This window comes from Leucoraja erinacea, chromosome 20 (assembly GCF_028641065.1).
Source record: "Leucoraja erinacea ecotype New England chromosome 20, Leri_hhj_1, whole genome shotgun sequence".
NCBI lineage: Eukaryota > Metazoa > Chordata > Chondrichthyes > Rajiformes > Rajidae > Leucoraja > Leucoraja erinaceus.
In genome coordinates, this window is record NC_073396.1 from 10511421 (window position 1) to 10536926 (window position 25506).

The 25506-nt window shown below is 38.5% G+C and overlaps 1 protein-coding gene across 2 annotated transcripts in view; it reads left to right on the forward strand.

The window, feature by feature from the left end:
* Positions 1 to 745: 745 nt before the first annotated feature.
* ift70 (intraflagellar transport 70) overlaps positions 746 to 25506 on the forward strand; it is a 49878-nt gene continuing 25117 nt past the window's right edge. For both annotated transcript variants that reach the window (XM_055651224.1, XM_055651225.1), the window contains exons 1-13: positions 746 to 943; positions 4512 to 4577; positions 6534 to 6743; positions 8733 to 8789; positions 10063 to 10198; positions 11244 to 11348; positions 12226 to 12354; positions 12850 to 12899; positions 15143 to 15295; positions 18693 to 18758; positions 20391 to 20444; positions 23063 to 23128; positions 25213 to 25289. In XM_055651224.1, the coding sequence (XP_055507199.1) occupies positions 890 to 943; positions 4512 to 4577; positions 6534 to 6743; positions 8733 to 8789; positions 10063 to 10198; positions 11244 to 11348; positions 12226 to 12354; positions 12850 to 12899; positions 15143 to 15295; positions 18693 to 18758; positions 20391 to 20444; positions 23063 to 23128; positions 25213 to 25289 (1223 nt within the window). In that variant the 5' untranslated portion in view covers positions 746 to 889. The remainder of the gene's footprint in view (positions 944 to 4511; positions 4578 to 6533; positions 6744 to 8732; positions 8790 to 10062; positions 10199 to 11243; positions 11349 to 12225; positions 12355 to 12849; positions 12900 to 15142; positions 15296 to 18692; positions 18759 to 20390; positions 20445 to 23062; positions 23129 to 25212; positions 25290 to 25506) is intronic.

A 25506-nucleotide genomic window follows, 5' to 3' on the forward strand; every position in this document is an offset into this window, starting at 1 on the left:
TCATGTATGTACAGGGAGTACAATAGGGGGCTGAGGACGCAACCCTGGGGCGATCCTGTGCTCAGGGTGAGGGACTTCGATGTATTCCCTCCCATCTTGACTACCTGGGGCCTGGCGATGAGAAAATCCAGGACCCAGGCACACAGGGAGCTGTTGACACTGGTATCGTTGTCTCGTTGTAGGACATTGATCATTCTTTTAATCTGGATTTTTAACATGTATTGTGGGTTTTTTTTAATATAAATTATGATGTTTTTATGTGATATCCCAAGATTTTACATGTATTTTATGATATTTAATATGCAATGCATTTTTAATGTAATGTTGCCCCTTGTCTGGACCTTGAGTCCGTAATAAAGTTTATTATTATTATTATTATTATTGTCAATAATAAAGATGGCGTCAGCACCATCGCCACCTCCCTCAGTCGGTGTATTCACCAGCGACTTTGCCAGTAGTTAAGATGGCGACCTCATCATTACGCAGAGTCGGTGTATTCACCAGCGACTTCACCAGTAGTTAAAAGGTACACAAAATTGCTGGAGAAACTCAGCGGGCGCAGCAGCATCTATGGAGCGAAGGAAATAGGCGATGTTTCGGGCCGAAACCCTACTTCTTCCTCCTCTCGCCAGTAGTTAAGATGGCGACCTGATCATTACGCGCTGCCGGTGTATTCACTGGCGACTGTGCCAGTAGTAAAGATGGCACCCGGAGTTCAAGCCAGTGATTTAATTTCCTCTCGTACTTCCGGGCGGTTTCCATGATCACAGCGAACGCGGTGAAGGATAATTTTACCCGAGGTGACGGATAATGTGTGGGAGCTAATGTACGGTCAATCAACACAGGTCTTTGTTAAAAGGCTGTTTATGTCGCTCACGTTGTAATCAAAATGACACTGGTACAGATAAAGGACGGGGAATATACAACGACCATTTATAAGCTGGTGAGTGCTGTTAAAAGTTGTGGACGGGGCCTCGAGGATGTAGGCATCTGTTTTCCTATCAGGTTAATACGCCTCGAGAGTTTTTTAAGTTACAGCAAGATCACATAGTACTACATTTGTACACTGCAGTTACATTTTAATGACAATATAAGCATAATTTGGTAATTAGGGACCATATGAGTTGCCCAAAGCCCATGGTCTTTTACGATACGATAGAACTTTATCCCAGGAGAGAAATTGATCTGCCAACAGTCATAAAAATACAAAATACATGAAACATGAAATTAAAGTGAGGAGTGTCAAGGAGTAGAGATGTGCACAGATTGTGAAGTCTGTCTACCCCACGACAGAAGGGGGAGGGAGCAGTACAGTTTGGTAGCCACAGGGAAGAAGGGTCTCCTGTGGTGTTCTATCCTGCATCTTGGATAACTGTTGTGACCTTATGATCCATTTCGATTTTTTTCCAGGAGGGGGTGTCACTGTCAAAGCTCAACCCCAGTTGTTCTTGAGAAGTTGGTGGGTTACTAACGTCTTGAAGTGCATCATTGGTTCTAGTGCTATGGAAAAGGAATACTGTGACTGGAGAGTGGTAGCAACATTGAAGGAACGATGACAGGAGCCAGGATAACTTGGCGATGCTCCTGTGTTAGTCGAGTTTGTGGGTTAATGAAGTGTTGTTGAGATAACTAAGATAGTAACTGTAGTATGCTGGGGTGTTGGATGAAGTGGCAGTCAAACAGGTTGCTTTAACCATGATGAAATCAGGTTTCATTAGAATTGTTGGGACAGGACTACATTTATATATCTGATTATGTGAGTTTCTGGTCAGTAATTAACCCCCCCCCCCCGCCATCCACAATACTAATGTAGGCCCAAAGGGAAATCTTACTGGAGAGACAGTGGCTAAATAATGTGTGCAGCTCCATGCAAAACACTTTAGAATTGACACCAAAGCTAAGGGAGGAACTTCAGAAAAGATTTATTGAAATGGTCCCAGGGATGATGGAATTACTGGAGGCTGGAAAAAACTGGAATTGACCTCTGCAGAGCAGAGTTAGTTAAGAGGAAATTAATGTGGGTATTTAAAGTTAGGAAATATTCTGAAGGAGCTGATGCTGGTGGCCTTGCCGAGGCAGCGTAAATACCTACACTTGCAGAATGTTCATTTAATAGATATATAATAACAAGCAAAGAGTCGTGGAAGCGTTAAGAATTGTTTTCATTCCGCTGGTTCCAATCTGGAATGTATTGTCTGATGGAATGGCAGCAGCAAGTAATTCCATCATTTTCAAGCTGTATATAATTTTCTAATCATTTTTTCACCTACCTTCTTCCAGATATCGCTTACTGTAAGGTAATTTCAGTGAGCGATATCTGGAAGAAGGTATGTGAAAAAATGATTTTGAAAATTTTGTACATTATTACCTGATCCATTTTGTTTTATACTGCCATCTGGTATGAATGTTTTGAATATATATCTTGTCTTTTTTCTGACTTACAACTTCAATTATCATTTTGTAGCTGCTGTTAACTTTATTGAAGAAGTGTTTCATTTAGCTAAAATTGACATTGAGGCATTGTTATGTTGCTCATGTACAACTGTAATGATGCAGCTGATGAAAAAATACAATTGTAAAATGGATGCAAGATATATTTGGGTCTAGAAACAACAGATTGCAGACGGTGGAATCTTGAACAAAAAACAGATTGCTGGAAGACCTCAGCAGATCAGGCAGCACCTGCAGAGGGAATGGACAGATGACATTTTGGGTTGGGACCCTTGATGTTATTTGTAAAGAAAGCATTGTATTATTTTATTTTAGTTTAGTTTATTATTGTCTCATGTACTAAAATACAGTGAAAAGTATTTGTTTTGCATGCTCTCCAGTCAGAGAATAGATTATACATGAATACAATCAAATCATCCACCGTGCACAGATGAAGGTTACATATTTCAGTGTAAGATTTAACATTGAAGTCTGTGAAAGTCCGATAAAAGATAGTTCAAGGATCTCCAATGAGGTGGATGGGAGGTCAGGACTACACTGTTCAGTTGCCTGATAACAGTCTGGAGGAAACTGCCACTGTGTTTGTTTTCAAATGTGTGTTTTCAAACAACGTGCCTGATGAAAGAGAGGAGAAGAGGGAATGACCAGGATGAGACTGGTCCTTGATGATACTGGTGTCCTCACCGAGGCAGCCTGAAGTATAGATGGAGTTAATGTGATGATCTGGGCTACGTTCACAACTCATAGCAATTTCTTTTGGTCTTGGATAGCTGTCCCAAACCAGTCTGTGATGCTTTCTATGGCACACCGGTAGAAGTTGGTGAGGATTGTTGAGGACATGCTGAACTTCCTAAGCCTTCGAAAATCGGTGTGCTTTCTTAGCCATAGCTTCAAATGTGGCTGGTTGGTTGAGGACAAATTGCTGGTGACATTTATTCCCAGGACTTCAAGCTTTTGACTATCTCTACTTCTGCGCCATCAATGTAGACAGGGTTGTGTGTACTGTTTCACTTCCTGAACGCACTTCGCTTCCTGAAGTAATTTCTGACAGAATAATAAAAAGCAGCATGAAAATGTTACTTTTGTTTTTAATTGACACATCTGAAATATTCCAAAGCATTGATTCTATTAGCCCATTGTCCTTGGTCCTTATTGCAAGCTCCATTCCCGCATTACATATTCCATTCATGGCAACTATTTGAAACTGAACCAGGTTATTTACAATCTAAAATCTAATCCTAAATAAGCTTTCACACAAATATCTGTATCATCCTTACTACTGCCCATTTTTCTCCCTTCTCACGTCTTCTGATTCCACCTCATCTGGTTGCGCCAGCAGCCATTTTGTTCCATCCTCTGTAACCGCTTAGCCATTTATATATATACACAAATCCCATTCATCTCACATCAGTATGCTTACTGACGTGCATGGCTCTTTGATTTTGAATCCCTCCATGGCTTTGTTCCTTCCCCCTCTTCCTTCCAAACAACCATGCCAGATATTTGCACTCCTTCATTGTTGGCTTCATGAGCGGTCTCAAAATGAACCACACCCCATCAAGGATCGTTCAATGGTACTTTATTGACATGTGTACCCTGGTGCATTGAAATTATTTTTTTACATACAATTTAATAAATTGTTGCTATACATAAGCACAATCATACCCACGTACAAGAATGTAAGAATAGTAGGGGTCAGTAACGTTGAGGCAGTACATAAGAGTCACAACATTGCTGGCACTATCTTGTTCCATTAATTATCTGGATCCAGAAAGTTCTGGATTTCCTTTACTAAATATGTGTCTTTCTCCATGATGTTCCCCAAAGAGTTTCCCCAAAACCTATTCCGTAACTTATCCCTTTGTAAGCTGCACTAACATCCCCTGATAGTAATATATTCTGTTTGATAATAAACCTGTGAAATACCAAGCAACCTTATGCTGCACTAAAGGTGGTATTTAATTAGCAGTTTTTGTTTTATGTTTTGCACATTCTACTAAATATCAAGAAGGAGAAGTGCCACTATTTGTGTCTGTAATAGTTTGTATTCAATTTTTCAGATCCGAGATGGGAGATATGGAGAGGCTATACATGTTCTCAACAATGAACTACAGAAACATGCAAAAGTAATTTGTTGATTTTCTTTTAAATGGGAAAATATAGTTTCCATAAAATACAATGTAAACAGCTGCATGGCGAGGTTTTGCCAACAGTGCAGTTTGTGCAGATATTTTATTACTCTGAAGGATAATTATTCTTTTTAAAACGATTTTTACTTTTTTTGTTATTAGTCCTGACAGATCAGTTGGAATTCATCACAACTCTTTATTTTATTGTCAGCCATGAGTAAACTACAGCGGCGTTTCATAACACTTGTGTTTGCCCACAAATCTTTTATTGGCTTTTGCATTGTAGTTTGCTGTTTACAGAACCATTGTGGCAGAGTGCACTCTACAGGGATGCTGGGGTCTGAGCAGGCATGGGTTGAGAAATTATTTTCACAACTCTAAAAACAAACAGCGCCTTCTATCCGAAAATGTTAGCCCAAAACAGCAATAATTGTGGGAGTGGGAGACAGGTGGGAGAACTGGGAAGGGGGATGGGATGGAGAGATGGGAAAGCAAGGGCTGCTTGAAATTCTCCTTCAAGTTTTACTTCAAGTAGCCTTTGCTTTCCCTCTCTCTCCATCCCCTCCCCTTTCCAGTTCTCCCACCAGTCTTATTGTCTCCGACTACATTCTATCTGCACCGCCCACTCCCCTGACATCAGTCTGAAGACGGGTCTTGACCTGAAACATCACCCATTTCTTGTCTCCAGAGATGCTGCCTGTCCTGCTGAGTTACTCCAGCATTTTGTGTCTCCCTTCGATTTAAATCAGCACCTGCAGTTCTTTCCTACACAAATGCTCATGCTCATCAGCCTACTCCAGTCGTCTGTCCTTGAAGACAGATTTTGAGTGATCTCCTTAAACCATCAGTGAATTGCAAACCATGAAAAATGGCAGAAATCGGCCAGAGGAGCCTGGAATGATCCTGAGGTTTGGAAGCTGAGAGCAATCTTGGACTTGACTTCCATAGGTTAAGTAGGACAGACGCACACACAGTTACATTTGTCAGTGTTCATATGTTAAAGTTAAGGTTCTTACTCATCACAGACAAGTCACAACACCAAATAAGGCAAAATTATTTTATTCGCTAGCGGGAGTGTGCTGAAAGCTATATACCTTAACTTCCCTGTCGCACACTCTCCGAACAAAGAAAAGTTAGTAACGTTATAGTCATTTCTTATCACTTAGCACGACTTCTAAATCTGACTGAAAGGTCTGTAGCCTAAGGGAAGCAAGGGAGGCTGAACCCACATATAATTTAAACCAATAACAAGTTATTGATATATTTGCAATGTCAACAGTATTCTCCAAACTTGGCTCGGGCATCTACACATGTTTCTACTGTGTATGCATTCATTTTAGTTTCTGGACTACGTTTCTAGACAAAGAAGGACAGCCAACTCCATTTTGTGTAAATGCTAGCATTGATTCATTATTATCTGGTGTTATGTGCCTTGTCCTTGATTCTAGGACTGTGATTATGCAAAATTGTAAATTATAACAGATTAGGCACCGAGCATCATCTTTTAAACAATGCTTTCTCATATAAAATATACATTGTTGTTAGTAGAGAGCTAGAGACTAAGACAAAGTTTCTACTTCTCAAATTCCTGTTAGAAAATGACCGAAGGATCATTTCTTAATATTTTGTTAAATAAAATGTATTAACCCCTTCACATCGATCACCGAGGAAACTAAATACAGTTTGAATTTTGGCTCTTTAAAAAAAAAGGTTTCAAACTTTTTGTAAATCTGCTTAAAGAAGTGAGGCTGATTTCACTGCAGAAAAACTTTATATTGCACTGCTGTAGAAATTAATGGAAGATGTATTTTTCTTTAATGGCACACTTTTAAATGTGGCCCTTTGTGACTGCTTTTAGCTTGAAAATATTTTGGAATCTAAGAATATGGTTACATTATTTCTAATTAATGGTCTATGCTCTAATCTTCCTAATTTATGTCAATTTGTCTCCAGTCCCGGGCAGCACTCTCTCTTTTGGGATATTGTTACTATCAAATGCAAGACTTTTTGAATGCTGCAGACTGCTATGAACAATTGGTACAGATTCACCCAGAAGTAGATGATTACAAACTCTACCATGCACAATCTCTTTTCAAGGCTTGCACGTATACAGAAGCCATGAAAGCAACTTTTCTAATAGATAATCCAGTTTATCAAACTAAGGTAACATGCTTGGAACATTTATTGCTGAAAATCTGGTATTTCCCATTATGTTATGGAGAGATTTGTATGTCCATTTTGCCTAATTTATGTGACTTAGTTTATATCAGCCATGGCTTGGAATTGTAGTGATTAACCATGTAATAAAAATGTAAATTGTCAGGCTCTGTTCCTCTGAAGAACAATAACCTATAATTTCAAGACTTCTCTATACTAAGATCATATGATGTTATCAATTAGTGAGAAAACCTCAGAAGGACGTTTATTGTGATTCTTGCAGTTATTCTGGAAAAAAAGATCCAGGCAGAGTAATCAACTTGAGTTGTGTGTGTGCCATGAGTAGATAGCTGGCGATGCAAGCTTTGTGCAAGCTTTGTTAAATTGGACTGCATGCATCCCGTAAATGCAAGGCTGCCATCACAGCTCCGTGCTATACTCTATATATTTACGACATTGCCGTACCATTCACGTATAATCAAACATATGAGTATGATGATCCTTAGAAATAAGGTTTATTAGCCTAACAATAAAGAAACCCTTCTGATTTTCATATCAGTCTAAGTGTCTGCCGAGTTCTTTTGATTTACCAGTTATTTGTTCCTTTCCTTTAAGTTTAAGTGGTATTCATACAAATTGTACAACTCCCTCTTTCCATGAATTGAAACCCCCAACTCTCACGCTACATAATCCGTCCAGCATTTAAACGACCTGTTTGGTAATCTTGAGATACCTTTGAGATTTGGCTTCTTTAACTTGTACCCTTGCCCTTGAAACATTTGTCAGTAGAATCTCATTTTAGTTCCAGCTACATTAATCACTGTTAAATCAACCATAACAACAAGAATGCCCACACACTCATTTCTCCGCTGCCATGAGGTAGAAGGTAGAAATCTGGTACATCCAGGTTCATGAACAGCTTCTTCCCCATAGGCATCAGGCTATTAAACTCGCCATCAAACAAACTGAACTATAACAGTCTATTGCACTTTATCTGTTTATTTATGTGTATATGTATGGTCTATGCTATATAAACACACTGAACTGTTCTGTATTTATGCTTACTATATTCTGTTGTGCTGCAGCAAGCAAGAATTTCATTGTCCTATCTGGGACAAATGACAATAAACTCTAGACTTGAATTAAATAACCATCTCAAAATAATTCTTTAGCAACAAGGAGATTTTTAAAAACTTGGCATTATGGCAGATAATACAGCTTTTGGAACGTTAGTTCATAGTGGAAAGAACAATGTTGGTTCCCTGACTATTTTATGCCCACCTGCAAACATCTTTCAACTCTCCAGTTTGAATGAACAAATGCACCATGATGCTGTGAGCAATTTGTGCTGCAGTCAATGTCCACACTTGTGGCAATTTTCTTGTCCCTGACGGATAACAGCAAAGGATGGGGCTCCATTTTCACTCCATCTCATTCCCATATCTATTTAAATTGCATTCATGCCCTCTTTATCCTTACCACTAACCAATCAAAACTGCTGTCTACTGTATTTAGTCTGAGCCTCAATCCAAATCTAAATATGCCTGAAGTCCACAATGCATGCTCCCCAAACTACTGCTCAAAAATGTTGAGCTGAATTTCTTTGAGTTGCCATTGCTTCCTGCAGATGTACAGTTTAGGATTAGATAAGTAATCCTAGGAGCTGCTAAATAAGTCGGCTCAGGCACTGCTATTTCTTTTTAGCTGTTCTATATAATTGTTTAAAATATTTGCGATTATTGAATTAGATCTACTTCTGGCACATTGTTCTTGCCACAATTATGCTTGTTTTATATACAAACAGAATTTGCGTGAAATTATGTAGTTCTGGCCTGGTTTTACTGATTTTTGAACAAATGACTACAACAAATAAAAATGGAACATGAGAAATTATGGGTAATTTTGTTTTCAGTAATAATTCAAATATTACAGTAGATTGTGATGGTTTCTCCAAGAAGTAGGAAAGCATAAATAAAATGTGATTTTCTTGATCAGGTGTTGAAACTCCAATCTGCAATTAAATACGGAGAAGAAGACCTTACAGGAGCAAAGGTAAAAATTGCATAATTCTCAGTTTTGGATACTTAACATTAATGTAAACCTAGAAAAATAAAAGTATTCTATGTATAAATACGATTTTAGCATGACTAGCACTTACATTTTAAATAATTAAAATATTTGTAAAAATATTGCCCATTAAACTACAGTAGACATCAAATGATGAATTTGCCTAGTAAAGTCGATGCTTATATGATTGGATTTCAACCTTTCCCACTTTTCTAGTGCTATATTTCCTTTCAAAACCCTGTACTTTTAATTTTGTTGCATCAGATTCTCTCTACTCTGTGTCTGCACCACTTCATCTGTAGAGAAGTTTTCTCACCAATCTATACCCTTCATAATTTTATACACCTCAATCATATACTTCCAAATTCCTCTGCTCCAGGGAGAACAACCTGTCATCTCCAGTTTCTCTCCCTAACTGAATTGCTGCATCCCAGGCAATATCCTGGTGAAGGTACACAAAAAAGCTGGAGAAACTCAGCGGGTGCAGCAGCATCTATGGAGTGAAGGAAATAGGCAATGTTTCGGGCCGAAACCCTTCTTCAGACTGGAGAATCTCTGCATTCTCTCCAGTGCTATCGTACCTTACACATTAGTGCCCAAAAATGCACGCAGTAGTCCACCTGAATTTTGACCAAGCTGTGAACATAACCTCCCAACTTCCCCATTCAATGCCATGAGTTATGAAGGCCAGTATCCCATATCCTAATCGTGTTGTTTACCTGCTCTGCCCCTTCAAAGGCCAATGGATTTATACTCCATAATCCCTCTGTCCTTCAACTTTCCCTTAGACCTGAACACTCACACAGTACCTACACCTACCTGCTACTCCCAGATGGAAGCTGACCACCTGGATTGTTCACCAACAAACTAGAACTACTGCTGAGAAAAAGACAGGGACTAAGTCAATGTGTTTGCTTGTTATGTCATGATAGATATAAGCAGTCCAATAGGGCTGGCGATAAAGAGGGATGATGGGGTTAAGGTATTACATACAGCACATTCAGGGATGATTGGGCTATTCATGTGCCATGACATTCAAACAGATGTGGTTATAACCCTGGACTGCCCGAGGAAAGGAACTATTAAAAATGTTTATGACAGAAACAACTTTGCATACTGATATTTTTAATTGATACTTTTATGATTTTATAGTAGAGCAGATAAAACATGTAATGTGTAATTTAAATTAATGTTATTAGAAAATTGTTTATCTTATATGATTATGTAATAAAATATAAGAATGTTTTTTTTATGTTAGAGCCTTGTGGAGCAGCAGACAGCCGATGACCCAGACACTGAGATTAATTTGGGATGTTTGCTGTACAAGGAAGGACACAATGAAGAGGCCTGCAAGAAATTTACCGCAGCCATGCAGGTTGTGGGCTACAAACCAGGTAAAATGTCTAAAAATATCTAAAATGTAACCAAGTATTGGTCATAAAATGTAATGTTTCTTAAGAAAATCTTTATAAGCCTTGCATACCAGATTATTATGGCTCTCATTGAATCATAACCTAGAAATTATATTAATAAAACATTTGTTTCATGCATAAATCACACAAGGTATGTTGCCTGTGTTGTGAAGGATTTGCACTATTTTCTGCAAGAAATCCCACCAATGGAGAAATTGAACCAGACACTTTTTGTCATGTTTCATACTAATACTACTATAATTTCCCTCTGTATTTCATTGAGGACAGTGGTGATTCTGATGGGAGCAGAAATTGAATCAAAAGGTCGTGAGCTGCCACTTTCCTTTTTGAATTGCAAGGAATATATCACAGATATCATCCTTCAGTTAACACCAGTTGACTTTCCTTCATTGTTATACAAGTGCTGACATCTTGCAGGCAAACTGCACTGATGAAGATCTGACACACACCCCAACTAACAATGCTGTGCATCTGTGGTCATCCCTGATGATTGTGTTAGTTGCCCAGTGGTGGCACAGTGCCATATTGTGCCATCTAATAACACGAGGCAATATTATTCTACACCCTTTGACCCAAATCCTAATTTATCTCCATATCTCTCTTCCTTCCCCCTCATTTTTCACAATAGAACTGAATATTAGGAAGATATTGAACATCCTCAGCAGAAACAGTTAATTACTGGTTACCAAAAATCAGTTTCTAATCTGTATGTAAACTTTAAAGTAAAATTAAAGATTATAGTTTAATTGTCGTGCACTATTTATACTTTGCAGATTGCAACTATTATTACTACCTGAAATTACAAAAATGTATAGTATAATAGAATATAACATTTATGCATAGCTGATTTAATACTGAAAAAGGCAAAAGCCACCTCATTCTTTTATAGAATCCTCACACATAAAATCGGAGAAGTCATGGTATTGTACATCAAATGGCTATTTATAAAGCACATAGTATGTTGCAGTTTTACATAAAATATACTCTGTTACTTGTTCTCTTTCAGATTTGACCTACAACATCGCCCTGTGTTACTACAGCATGAAACAGTATGCGCCTGCTTTGAAGTATATTGCAGAAATAATAGAACGTGGAATCAGGGAACATCCAGGTGAGTTGATTAGTCTGGTTTTACCTTTATTTAAAAAAATAAAGAAAACACATGAGTATTCTTTGTTTGAGCCCCAAACCCCCTGCCTACATTTGGATTTCCAGATTGTAATGTTTACACCACTTGCAAAATCTGCATGATTCTCTTTGTATTCTTCATGTACCTTATTAATACATCTTTTCATTCATTCCTTTATCATAGAGAGTCATAGTCATAAAGTGATACAGCGTGGAAACATGCCCTTCGGCCCCACAAGCCTACACCGCCCAAAACATCCCAGCTACATGTCCCACCTGCCTGCATTTGGCCCATATCTCTCCAAACCTGTCCTATCCATGTACCTGTCTAACTGTTTCTTAAACATTGGGATAGTCCCAGGCTCAACCACACACCGTACACTCACCACCCTTTGTGTGAAACAGTTACCCCTCAGATTCCTATTAAATCTTTGCCCCTTCGCCTTAAACCTATGTCCTCGATTCACCTACTCTGGGCAAGAGGCACTGTACATCTACCTGATCTATTCCTTTCATGATTTTATTTATTTTGCATACCCAATGTCTGTGCTATTTTCCTTGTGTTAGAGATGTCACAAACTGCCAAAGTAGAAGCATTAGAGGAGAGAAGAACAAAAATGTATTTACTGTAAGAATAATAGGGGGTCTCTCGAAAAGGTTGCAGAACCATCATCTCATTTAAAATGTTGAACACTTGAAGAGCAGTAACGTACAAGGTGACAGAATAAGAGCAAGGCTGGATGAAAACCTTATGTAACTACCTTTCTAGCCGGCATGCACACGATGCGCTGAATGGCTTCCCCCTTTGCCATTAGGTCTTTGTTTTTGTGATTATTATTTTTTGTTTTTTTGTTTTTCAGAGCTCAGTGTTGGAATGACAACGGAAGGGATTGATGTGAGAAGTGTTGGTAACACATTGGTGCTTCATGAAACTGCATTGATTGAAGCTTTTAATCTAAAAGCAGCCATTGAATACCAGCTTAAGAACTGTAAGTGCATAAGACAAAGATAATTGCAGCTGTTTTGTACTTTCTTAAGCCAACTTTTTAGTTTGTTAAATATTTGATCTTACTTCAATGAGATTTTGGAAAATGCATTGGGTATTTTTCTGGGGGTGATCGCTGTATTGTTTCCTGGTGAAGGGATCAGTGTGCTATACCTGAGAGTAGAGTCTGGGAGAACTTGCATGATATTGAATTGTCATAAGGCAGATCTTTTGTAACCCAGGATGTGGCAGGGATGCCCAGTATTGCTTGGGATGTTAGACTATGTTATTTGAAGCAGCCACTGTTGTTGATCACTCCTGGGGAACTGGTTCCATTTAATAGGACCCCATTTAATAGGGACATTTCTGCTTATAGTATATCTGGTATTTTCTTGTCCTGATTCTGTACTATTTTAAAAGTTTAATTTGACACAGGAAAATATTGTTCAAATGATAGAATATTATAGATGTGAATGTCTCTTCTGTCTCTTTTAAACAGATGAAGCGGCTCAAGAGGCATTGACAGACATGCCGCCAAGGTCTGAAGAGGTAAGTTCACCTGCTGATGTGATAATGACTTCTTGTTAAAATCCTCACAATTATTCCAGTAACCAAGTGGATGAGCATAGAGAATAGAAGCAGGCACAGACTATCCAGTTCTTCAGGCTTGTTTCAGCATTCAACACTATGATTGCTTATCATGCGCCTAGTACCCTGTTCCCAGCTTCTCCCTATATACTTTGTTCCCTTAATAATTACGAAATATACCTTTCTATTTTTTTATATATTTAAAAACATATCCTCCAATGCCTACATAATAGTGAATTTCACAGCTTTCCTACTGTGGGGCAAAGAAATCCCAGTATCCTTAAGTTGTGACCTTTTTGGTCTGGACAGCAACAGCTGTTGGGAATATCTTTCCTGTACTTCATGTGTAGTTTATTTAATTGTCACGAGTACCGAGGTACAGTGCTAGACAGTCAAGGAAAGGACTATACATGATTACAATCAAGCTCTCCACAGTGTAAAGAAACAGGATAAAGGGAATAACATTTAGTGCAGGATCATGTCCAGTTAAGTCCGATTAAAAACAATCTGAGGGTCACCAGTGAGGTAGATGGGAGGTCAGGACCGTTCTCCGGTTGGTGATAGGATGGTTCCGTTGTCTCGATACAGCTGGGAAGAAACTGTCCCTGAACTTAAAGGTGTGCGTTTTCACACTTCTGCACCTCTTGCTTGATGGGACTGAGGAGAGAGGGAGTGTTCAGGGTGTGACTGATCCTTGATTATATTATTCTGGTGACCTGGATGTAGCTGTTCCCAAATCGTGCTGTGATAGATCCTGATAAAATGTTTTCTACGACACATCTGTAGTAGTTGGTGAGAGTGAGAGTCATATTGTTTAGGATATCACTAATTAGGTCGTGGGCAGCTCAGTATGATTGGAACTGTGTCAGCATTTTTTTCCTTTGGAATAAACGTGGAATATTTGACTCAAAGTTAACTAAAAACGATTCCTTTATGATTACGTTGCTAAAAGAGATTGCTCTACAATTATCCAGTAGTTATGCATGTAGCCTTTTAGTTTTACAGCCAAGGCCAACATAACAACCATGAAAGTAAACAAAGTAATAGTTGAAAGGATTTATTCCAATGGTTTAATACTGAATTACAGTCAAAATAAATTACAGTTTTTCAAAACAAGACAATTCTGTAATTTTTAAAAGGTATCTAAAAAATTGGATCTTGCTAGGCATATCACCAGAGGCTATTGTTTGAGAGGATTTGGTCCTGAGAGGTCAGAGCCAACAAGTCTCGTCCTTTTTGTCAGCCAGGTACAGGTGCAATCATGAAGGGACTGAGGAAAGACCTGTGCAATAGAAGCTCTGGGAATAGCTGAGGAAAGATAAAGTTATTTTGTTCAGTGGGAATGATTAAAATCAATCAAACAATCACTGTGCAAACTGATAGGATTTCCTATTGTCGAGTTCTGGTCCAAAAGTCAGAAACCATTAATGCCATGGGCCTGACATGACTAAGATTTGACTGCCAGATAAATAGCTGGCTTTTATCTGAAATATATGGTTGAGGGAAAAGTCCTGAAGACCAGCTGAGCATTGTACCGTGGCTGGATTTAGAAATAGCAGGATGGAAACAATATAATGCCTAGAAATAGAAGTGGAGTTAGCAACACAGAGGAACATAGAGTATGATATGAAATTAGTGCAAACAAGGCTTTTGACAGTGGTGACACAGTGGTGTAGCAGTAGAATTGCTGCCTCACAGCACCAGAGACCCGGGTTCAATCTTGACTATGGGTGCTGTCTGTACAGAGTTTGTACATTCTCCCAGTGAATGTGTGAGTTTTCTCCAGGTGCTCCGGTTTCCTCCCACACACCAAAGATGTGCAGGATTGTAGGTTAATCAGCTTTGGTAAAAATTGTAAATTGTCCCTTCTGTGTAGAATAGTATTAGTGTACAGGCAGATCGCTGGTCATAGTGGGCTCAGTGGGCCAAAGGGTCTGTTTCCACACTGCATCTATAAAATCTAAAGTCTAAAGACAGCAACTGAAGAAGGGTGGGAATAAAAGAGATATTGAGAATCTGAATCTAATTGGAAGCTTCTCTAGATATTTGTGTTCAAGAAGTAACCGATGTTCAGCAACGTTTTAAATCAATGAAATGCAAGAAGAAACTTGAGCGTGTACTCAAGCTTTCTTTGTAAGACATTTATCTCCTATATTTGAATGATATAAGCAAGCCTGCAGTAATTTACTGTACTTTCTCAATAGGAACTTGACCCAGTCACTCTTCATAACCAAGCCCTGATGAACATGGACACCAAACCAACCGAGGGTTTTGAAAAACTACAGTTCTTACTCCAACAGAACCCTTTTCCACCAGAAACCTTTGGCAACCTACTTCTTTTGTACTGCAAATATGAAGTGTGTTTATGTGCATGTTTTCTATATCATTTGAAAATAAGCATTTCTACTTTTATTTTCTTCAGTTTACAGTCTATGTTTTATTAGACTAAGTTTTTTTTCTGAAGTTGGGACACAATAAATTCTGTGCAAGAGAAATAATTTTATTAACCCAAATAGTATTTCCATTAGCTACAAATCACAAGAGCCTGATGTATTTGTCTGGATGTGTGTCGATCTAATAACACTCAAGAAACTAAAAACTATCCCAAACAAAGCAGCCAACTTGATTGGTAGCTTACATGGCATCTTAAACATTCTCATCCTCCATCTCGATCTGCCAGGTCAACTATGTATGCAGTTCAGCCAATTGTCCCCTTTCATTCATTTAAAATTATTTTAAAACATAGGATTGAATTGAATGGTCGATGCACTACTGTGTAGCCATTGATGTCGATTTTTCTCAGTGCAGTGAAAACAAGAGCGAGATGCAAGATGGAAAAATGTAAAGCAGAAAACTATTTAGGTGAAAGTAACTTTACAAGAATTCAGTTTGCTGCTAACTTCCTGGTTTCATACGGTGGATCCATTTATGAAATTCAATGAGTATAACAAAAACTAAAAGGTGACAGTATTGGACATCATTTATAAAACTAATTGCAAAATGGTTGGTTAAGAAGGTTCAATTGTTGGGTATTACTGGTGTAGTAGCAAGATGGATTCAACAGTGGCTGAATGGGAGATGCCAGAGAGTAATGGTGGATGGCTGTTTGTCAGGTTGGAGGCCAGTGACTAGTGGGGTGCCACAGGGATCTGTGTTGGGTCCACTGTTGTTTGTCATGTACATCAATGATCTGGATGATGGTGTGGTAAATTGAATTAGTAAGTATGCAGATGATATTAAGATAGGTGGTGTTGTGGATAATGAAGTAGATTTTCAAAGTCTACAGAGAGATTTAGGCCAGTTGGAAGAGTGGGCTGAAAGATGGCAGAAGGAGTTTAATGCTGATAAGTGTGAGGTGCTACATCTTGGCAGGACAAATCAAAATAGGGCGCACATGGTAAATGGTAGGGAATTGAGGAATGCAGTTGAATAGAGGGATCTAGGAATAACTGTGCACAGTTCCCTGAAGGTGGAATCTCATGTAGATAGGGTGGTAAAGAAAGCTTTTGGTGTGCTAGCTTTTATAAATCAGAGCATTGAGTATAGAAGTTGGGATGTAATGTTAAAATTGTACAAGGCATTGGTGAGGCCAATTCTGGAGTATGGTGTACAATTTTGGTCGCCTAATTATAGGAAGGATGTCAACAAAATAGAGAGAGTACAGAGGATATTTACTAGAATGTTTCCTGGGTTTCAGCAACTAAGTTACAGAGAAAGGTTGAACAGGTTAGGTCTTTATTCTTTGGAGCGCAGAAGGTTAAGGGGGAACTTGATAGAGGTCTTTAAAATGATGAGAGGGATACACAGAGTTGACGTGGATAAGCTTTTCCCACTGAGAGTAGGGAAGATTCAAACAAGAGGACATGAATTGAGAATTAAGGGACAGAAGTTTAGGGGTAACATGAGAGGGAACTTCTTTACTCAGAGAGTGGTAGCTGTGTGGAATGAGCTTCCAGTGAAGGTGGTGGAGGCAGGTTCGATTTTATCATTTAAAAATAAATTGGATAGATATATGGACGGGAAAGGAATGGAGGGTTATGGTCTGAGTGCAGGTAGTTGGGACTAGGGGAGAATACGTGTTCGGCACGGACTAGAAGGGCCGAGATGGCCTGTTTCCGTGCTGTAATTGTTATATGGTTAAATAGAGAAACTATTAAGACGAGATGAATGATGCCTCAAACCTAATGGTTTTAACTCCAGGATACTAAAAGTAGGTCAGGAAATTACAGACATGTTAATAGAAATGTTGTACATTTCTGGACTTGGAAGCTATGACATTAATTTGATGAATTGCCAATGTCTTGTTAGTATACGCAAAGAGTGGAACAGAAAAAATAAAGTATAATCTAGTTAATCTAATATCAATGTTAGGAAAGCTACAGGAATATGTCATTTAGACAAAGTGAATAAATAAAGTGAAGCTGAATAGTGATGGTATACATTTAAGAAGGGTAAATTTTTCAGATCATTACTAACATAGTAAAAATGTCAAAATGTTATCTAAATTGCACTCCAGCAAAGTTTGATAATAGAATTATGGTAAAAATGAAGCCATGCTGAATTCATACCAATACTGGTTTGTAATTGATTTTCATCATGAGTCAAATGGCAATAGAGTTTATTCCAGTTTAGTGAGTAAAATTGTTCAATGTTTAATCAAATAAATTTTAGTGGAGGTATGGATTCTCCCTCAAAACCTTTTGAATGCCGGTTTGCATCCAAATGTGTTCACATTCAAAATCGAGATCGGCAAGGGTGAGAGTAGACAGTTAATGCATCTGTGACACAACAAGATCATGGCAATTTTAATCATCACCTCAAATTGACTCATCGGAATTTGGATTATCCTGAAGGGAGCAGGATTTGAGGCAGCTCAGATCCGGTTTTTCTTCGCAACAGGAAAATATACACTTGTTACTTTTCCATCCATATACAGCCAAGAGCAGTGGGAATGTTTTTTGGGTTTCCTCCTGGGCACTACGGAAAAAGCCATGATCATCTCCTTCCAGGAATCACCTACTACATTTACAACCTTTTTGGGCTGTTTTATGTTAAGGAATCAATTTCTGAGAATAATAAAATGTTCTGTTAGTTGTTCAAAAATAGTTTTAAATTATTAGTGATAATTTGTATTGTTATTTCAAATATTAAATAATACTTTTTTTCATAACATAATTACATTATAATTAACAATGTAGGTCTACGTTTGCAATCTATCTTAATGACATTTTTCCATCTATTAAAGACAGTAGATATTGAAGAGTTTGTAGCATCCTCAAATATTTTCTAGGCTGACAAGATAAGAATACAATTTTCATGGGCAAAATCAGTTGTTGATTTACAGAATAAACATGGTTGACTATCACGCACAAACAGACTGCTTATACTCTGACCCGCATCAGATCTGGCAAATTAAATTTTGCAGTCTGTTAGAATATGTATGATACATAGTGCGTGTATGTATGTGCACAAATTAAAAGGGTTGATTAATTGTTTCTCAATGTATCAATATTGCTGTGAAATTATGCTTTTAGTATTTTAGTACAATTTAAGTGCATATTTTCTTTTAAATAGAAACGTATGATTGATTTTAAGGTATTATGTGAAATAGAATTAATTTTATGTCTTGACAAATGAGAAATATGGAAAAATGTAATAAAATATGTTTTGCATATTTACTCTGGTAGAAAGATTTCAAATAATGTTTTAGTGGGAAAACACAACTGGTGAACTATTTTGTTTTACTTTTTCCAGTATTTTGACTTGGCTGCAGATGTTTTGGCTGAAAATGCTCATCTTACGTACAAGTTTCTAACACCGGTAAGATAGTGGAGCTTATCAATTTCACAAATAAGCCATGTTTACTTCTACTTACAACAAAAAAATGCATACCACAAATGTTTTGTTAAGGTATTATGTAGCAGCATTTCAAAATAGTGATAAAAAGAGTTATGCATCTATATAAACCCCAGTTAGCAAAGAGTCGTGGATGTGTAGAGAACATAATTATTTTTTGTAAATTATTTCATATTCTATATGACTAGCTTTTTGTTTGCCTTCTACATCTCTTAAGTGCGGTGGCTCAGTTTGCACTCTAAGGTATCACAGTGCTTTAGTCAGGATAATATAATCCTTTTTTTTTCCATAGTCATAATTTAACATTTATTCGCAGGATCACTTTTATAAGTCTGCACTATAGCACGTCAAAATTAATATATCCTTCTTTAAATGAATTGCCATAAACTGAATGCAGTGCTCTATTGAGCTCCATTTCCTACTCTGATCACTGAACTGAATTTCTCTTTGTACTCTTTCACTAACTTTTAGTAAACATTTGTACTAAGATAGCTGAATGTCTTCAGTTCCTAGTTTCTCGTCATTTGGAAAAAAAACACAGCTTGTGCCCAAAATGCACCACTCTACCAGTAATTATCTCCACATCCACTGCCAAACTACTCCAATCTTTGTCAATCTGTACTCAATCAGAAAATGTACAGGTTCCAACTCACCCTCGCACACCTCATGCCCACAACTCGCAGTTCATACACACTTTTTGCTTTTCTATCATATCTACATGTTCCAAACAGCAGCAACACTCCCTTTCTTGTAGTAAAAGGGAGTGCATGGCATTAGACAGCAGGAAAAGGAAAGGGAGGTCGGGCTCACTGAACCCCAGGGAACATGATAGTGAATATCACCGTGGAAATGAGACGGTGGCCATTGTCAGAGCTGGAGATGAGGGAATAATGAGGAAATCTGCGTGCCATATTTTATGTTGGAGCAGTTCTCATTTATCCATGCCCTTATTTTGACTTATAAGCTGCAGGTGAATCCATTCATGGAAGCATGCATCTGCTTTCTTTGCTCCCCTCTCCACATTTCAATCCTTTCCTCATTTCAGGTTACCAAGAACTCCCCCAGTTTCCGAAAAGATAGTGAATTCAATGAAACGGTGTCATCCCACAACAGCGATATAGCCGCTTGTAGTGCAGGTGATTGAGGGTGAATTTCTAGCCCACTGTCACTCATCTTACACGCCCACATACAAGAAAGTGAATCTGTTTATACATTCCAGGCCAAGGCATGCAAATAGTTTGCATGCGCTGAGACATGAGGCTCAAGTGTACAGGGGCAGGGGAGAAGTAGAGCAGCTACCAACATTCCACAAAGTGTCCCACTAGATCTGCTGCGAGGAGTATTGAGAATATTTCAGTGTGCTGAACTGCAGAAAAAAGTTGGGTATAGATTGAACTGGAATCCCTTCATATTGATGAAAATATCTAGATTCATTTGAAGTGGCATCATACACCAATATATTTCCGGAGTATTTAACACTTCTTTGCATTGTTTTAAATAGAACTTTGATATGAATCCTCTGTAAAGTGTGAGACGCTACTACATTACTACTTTTCAAGGATATCTGTATATTTATCTTTTCTTTTAATTGTATAGTACTTGTATGAATTCCTAGATGCCATGATAACCTGTCAGACGGCACCAGAAGAGGTAAGAGATTTTTTTTTTTACTTGACTTTTCTTATATAAGTTGTTATTAAACAACTATGGAAAGAATTGAACTTTGGTCAATAAGATAATAATAATAATAATAAATTTTATTTGTGGGCGCCTTTCAAAAGTCTCAAGGACACCTTACAGAATTTAACAAGAGTAAAAAACATATAATCGGAGTAAAATAAATAATAAAGACATCGCCAATACACAAATTAAAGACAGAAATCGATCCAAAGACAAAAAAATCAAAAACACAATGTGAAGAGAGAGCAGCGGCAGCTAAACCGCGCTAGCGTCCACTCTCCCTTCCGACAGCCATCTTGGACACAAACTAAAATACTCACTTACACACAAAAATCATTCCCCCACAATGGTTACCACTGTGGGGGAAGGCACAATGTCCAGTCCCCATCCCCAGTTCTCCCAAAGTCAGGCCTATTGAGGCCTATTGCCTCTACGGAGGCTTGATGTTCCTGGCCGTTCTCGCCGGGTGCTGTTGCCCCGGCGTCGGGAGAGTCCACTCAGCGGCTGGGCCACCTGGAACGGCCGCTTCCTTACCGGAGACCGCGGCTTCCGAAGCCGACAAGTCCGTGCCGGTTTGGAGCTCCGAGGCTCCCGATGTTGAAGTCGGCGCCGCCCGCTCCGCAAACCCGCAGCCCAGAGGTGTTGAACTCGGCGGTCACAGCTCACCGGAGCTCCAGCGCGTCGATCCAGCGCGGTGACCCAGGCAAAGCATCGCCCGCTCCACTCCGCGATAGCGCTCCTGCGCTGTGCCGCCACCGAGGCCGAGGTGCTGGGCGGTCCCCGCCAGGAAACGGCGCTCCACGCCTGCTGGTAGGCCACGAGGACGGGTCGACGGGGCAGCCCGGAGAAAAAGCTGCCTCACCGACCAGGTAGGGACCTAGAAATATAGTTACCCCCTTCCCCCCACATTAAAAAGCCTATTTCACCCACAAACAAAACACAGGACTCACTAGAACTACAAAAAAAAGTGAATTAAACGGACTGCTGCTGGTTAGCAGCCGTTCCCCAAGATGGCTCCTCCTCCTCTCTCGATGAGAATATTAGCATAAAATCCATCCTAAATCCATTAGGCATGTACATTGTCCTACATAATGTTTGGGACAAAGACCCATCATTTATTTATTTGCCTCTGTACTCCACAATTTGAGATTTGTAATAGAAAAAAATCACATGTGGTTAAAGTGCCCATTGTCAGATTTCATCAAAGGGTATTTTTATTCATTTTGGTTTCACAATGTAGAAATTACAGCTGTGTTTATACATAGTCCCACCATTTCAGGGCACCATAATGTTTGGGACACATGGCTTCACAGGTGTTTGTAATTGCTCAGATGTGTTTAATTGCCTCCGCAATGCAGGTATAAGAGAGCTCTCAGCACCTAGTCTCTCCTCCAGTCTTTCCATCACCTTTGGAAACTTTTATTGCTGTTTATCAACATGAGGACCAAAGTTGTGCCAATGAAAGTCAAAGAATCCATAATGGGATGGAGAAACAAGAATAAGACTGTTGGAGACATCATCCAAACCTTAGGCTTACCAAAATCAACTGTTTGGAACATCATTCAGAAGAAAGAGAGCACTGATGAGCTTACTAATCACAAAGGGACTGGCAGGCCTAGAAAGACCTCCACAGCTGATGACAGAAGAATTCTCTCTATAATAAAGAAAAATCTCCAAACACCTGGCTGACAGATCAGAAACACTCTTCAGGAGTCAGGTGTGAATTTGTCAATGGCCACTCTGCACACCAAAAGTATGAATGAACGATGTGGAAAGACCTTGGATGAGATCTTATGGCAAAAATGCTGAAAGGGCTCCACAGATCAGACAATAATTTTCCATGAAATGCTGAAAGGGCTCCACAGATCAGACAATAATTTTCCATGAAACAATGACACTGGCAGACTTTTAAACAAATATGGAAATCCCAAACTTGGTGCACACTCTTCCTGGTGTTCCCCGATGCTCCTCTCCAATGTTGGACTTCTTATGTAGTTTAGTTTTAGAGACAAAGCATAGAAACAGGCCCTTTGGCTGATTGAGTCCGCACTGACCACCGAGCACCCGTTCGCACCAGTTCTGTGTTATTACACTCTGTCATCCACTCCTGACACATCAGGGGCAATTTTTATAGAGGCCAATTAACCAGCAAACCCACACATCTTTAGGATGTGGGAGGAAACTGGAGAATTCAGAGAACATTCACGCAGTCACAGGGGGAACGTGCAAACTCCACACAGACAGGACGAGGTTGGGATTGAACCAAGTCTCTGGCGCTGTTTTACATATGGTGTTACATATTACAACTATTGTAATGTAAGTCAGCTGAGTGGTCTAGATTTTTTTTTCAGTATTATTAATAGAGATGATTCAAGAGCAATCTTCCAGTGGCAACAAAACTTTCTAAAGAGATGCAACTCTGAAACAAAACAATTCCCAAGTTTCTGCAGAACTTCGAAATGTAGAAAAAATTCAGAAGGAATTTAGCTTAAAGTCTAGAGTCCTGTACACAGCAGAATTACTGATGGTTAGAATACAGTTTGAAATAATAATAATAAAACTTTACTTTGATTCTATACATTTTATAGGCATTCAGAAAATTTGATGAAATGGCTGGTAAACTCACTGAACAGTTACGGAAATTGACAAAACAGGTAGATATTAAAAAATAATAATTGGTCATAATTTAGATTAAATATTGGTATGTTTTATAACTTCCATTTATAATTTAAAAATGAGTAGTTTAGCGATATCACAATGATATATGAACCTATAATTTAATCACTGCTTTTCTGGTACAATACTCTTGATTTATAATGTTATTATTATAATGATGATAAATCTATCATTGTTGGTGATCAGCAGCTATTCATTCCGTTTCAGGACAACTTGGAGAAGTTTGACCATTCTTTCTCAGTTTGATAAATTCCAGTCTCAGTGATGCTTCTCTAAAGAACGATTGCGAACAGCAGCTCGCAGCAATATAAACTTGATAAGGGGGTTTAAAGGGAATAGAGTTCATAGGACTCTTGGAGATATTGGATTTCTGGCTGTCCAATAATTCAAAGCTGCATTTAGATTGGTAATAGTTATGGTTGAATTTAGTCTCATGAAAATAAATTCAAATTTCAGCATCACTTTACAAGTACTGAGAATTGTTTTAAACTTTGAATCGAATGTATGACCCATTCTCCTTACCACATCTCAAGTGTATATATTTCCTTCATGGCACTTCTACACTGAAACAAGCCCAAAAGAATATATCATAAAACCAGAACCACAGAACACTCCATCTAATTATAGAGACAGCATATTCTTTAACTCCTCTATTTTTTTGTCTTTTAGCCACAGACACAAGCCTTTATTGTGCCTTAGACTTCGAGTTGACTTGCCTTAGACTTCGAAAGCAACATTAACTAATACAGAATTGCTGAAAAAGTTACGTTTAATTAAACAAACAGGTTCACTTCTTAATAAACAACTCACATTACGACCAGTTCAAAACTTTAATTATTATCGGCCGATGGAAGTGGCTAGGAAACCCCAGCCAAGTGAGCAACACAGACACTTGGCTGTCCTCGGTCCACTTCCCTGAACCAAAGATCTTATAGCAAAGATCTGCTATAGGATCTTTGCATCTAATTATAGAGACAGCATATTCTTTATGTATATTTTTTTGTCTTTTAGCCACAGACACAAGCCTTTATTGTGCCTTAGACTTCGAGTTGACTTGCCTTAGACTTCGAAAGCAACATTAACTAATACAGAATTGCTGAAAAAGTTACTTTTAATTAAACAAACAGGTTCACTTCTTAATAAACAACTCGCATTACGACCAGTTCAAAACTTTAATTATTATCGGCCGATGGAAGTGGCTAGGAAACCCCAGCCAAGTGAGCAACACAGACACTTGGCTGTCCTCGGTCTACTTCCCTGAACCAAAGATCTTATAGCAAAGATCTGCTATAGGATCTTTGCCCTGAACAACAGAATTACATGGTATTATATACTGTTGTTTTGTCACCTTAGCACATTCCACAAACATTAGTCGTGGTCAGAGGTACAGAGAATACACGTTACTACAGGATGTGTCTGAGCTGTCTCGTTACATCAGTTGCATCAAAGGCATCCTATCATGTGGTAGAAGGTATTTTACATATTAAAGGCATTGGACATTAACTCAATACCCCTTACTGGGATTAATCTGGGCTTCCTCTCTCATCAAATGGTAGATACATTTTAAAGTCATTGGTCATTATCTCAATGCACAGCAACCTGAGCCAAGCTGAGACTTGCCTTTCTGTATCAATCTACTGAAGCAAAGCCTGCTTTGAGACTAAAATCTAAGTTGTAAACTGGCCAGAAATCTATTTAATATTTTCTTATATTAAACATCATTCAGCCTTATCATTGCTATAAGGCAAAACTCAGGTGATTTCAACTGCCATCACACCGAATGGGGCCACGCAAGATGCAATAGTGATTTTATTTGCAAGAAGTACAAAATAATTATAAAAGATTTTTATTTTACTCAATCTTCCCTCACTTCTGACAATAGCAATTACTAAATGTGATCTTTGGATACTCTTCTGTATGCAGATGATCAGTCATGCATCCATGCCTGGATGATTATTATCTAAAAAATGAAGCTAACTTCACTTTATCTTGCAGGAAAAAATGAAAGGTTTTGGTAGACTATGGTGAATGCATAACACAGCAACATTTATTTTCCATCCAGGTACAGGAAGCAAGACATAATCGAGATGATGAAGCTGTAAAAAAGGCTGTAAATGAGTATGATGAAGCACTTGAGAAGTGAGTTGCTTTCAGAAAATCTAAATAAGTGATTGAGACTATAAATTTGACGGGGGGGAAGGGGATGGCAGTTTCTAGTGAGTACTAAAATATCATGGTATCCAGTTTAAAAAAAAAAAAATTAAAAAGTAGATTATTTGGTTGTAAAACCATTGTTTAATAAATTTACTTTTTGCCAGGCCGTTAAGGGAAGTCGTAAAGGCATCCTCATAGTATG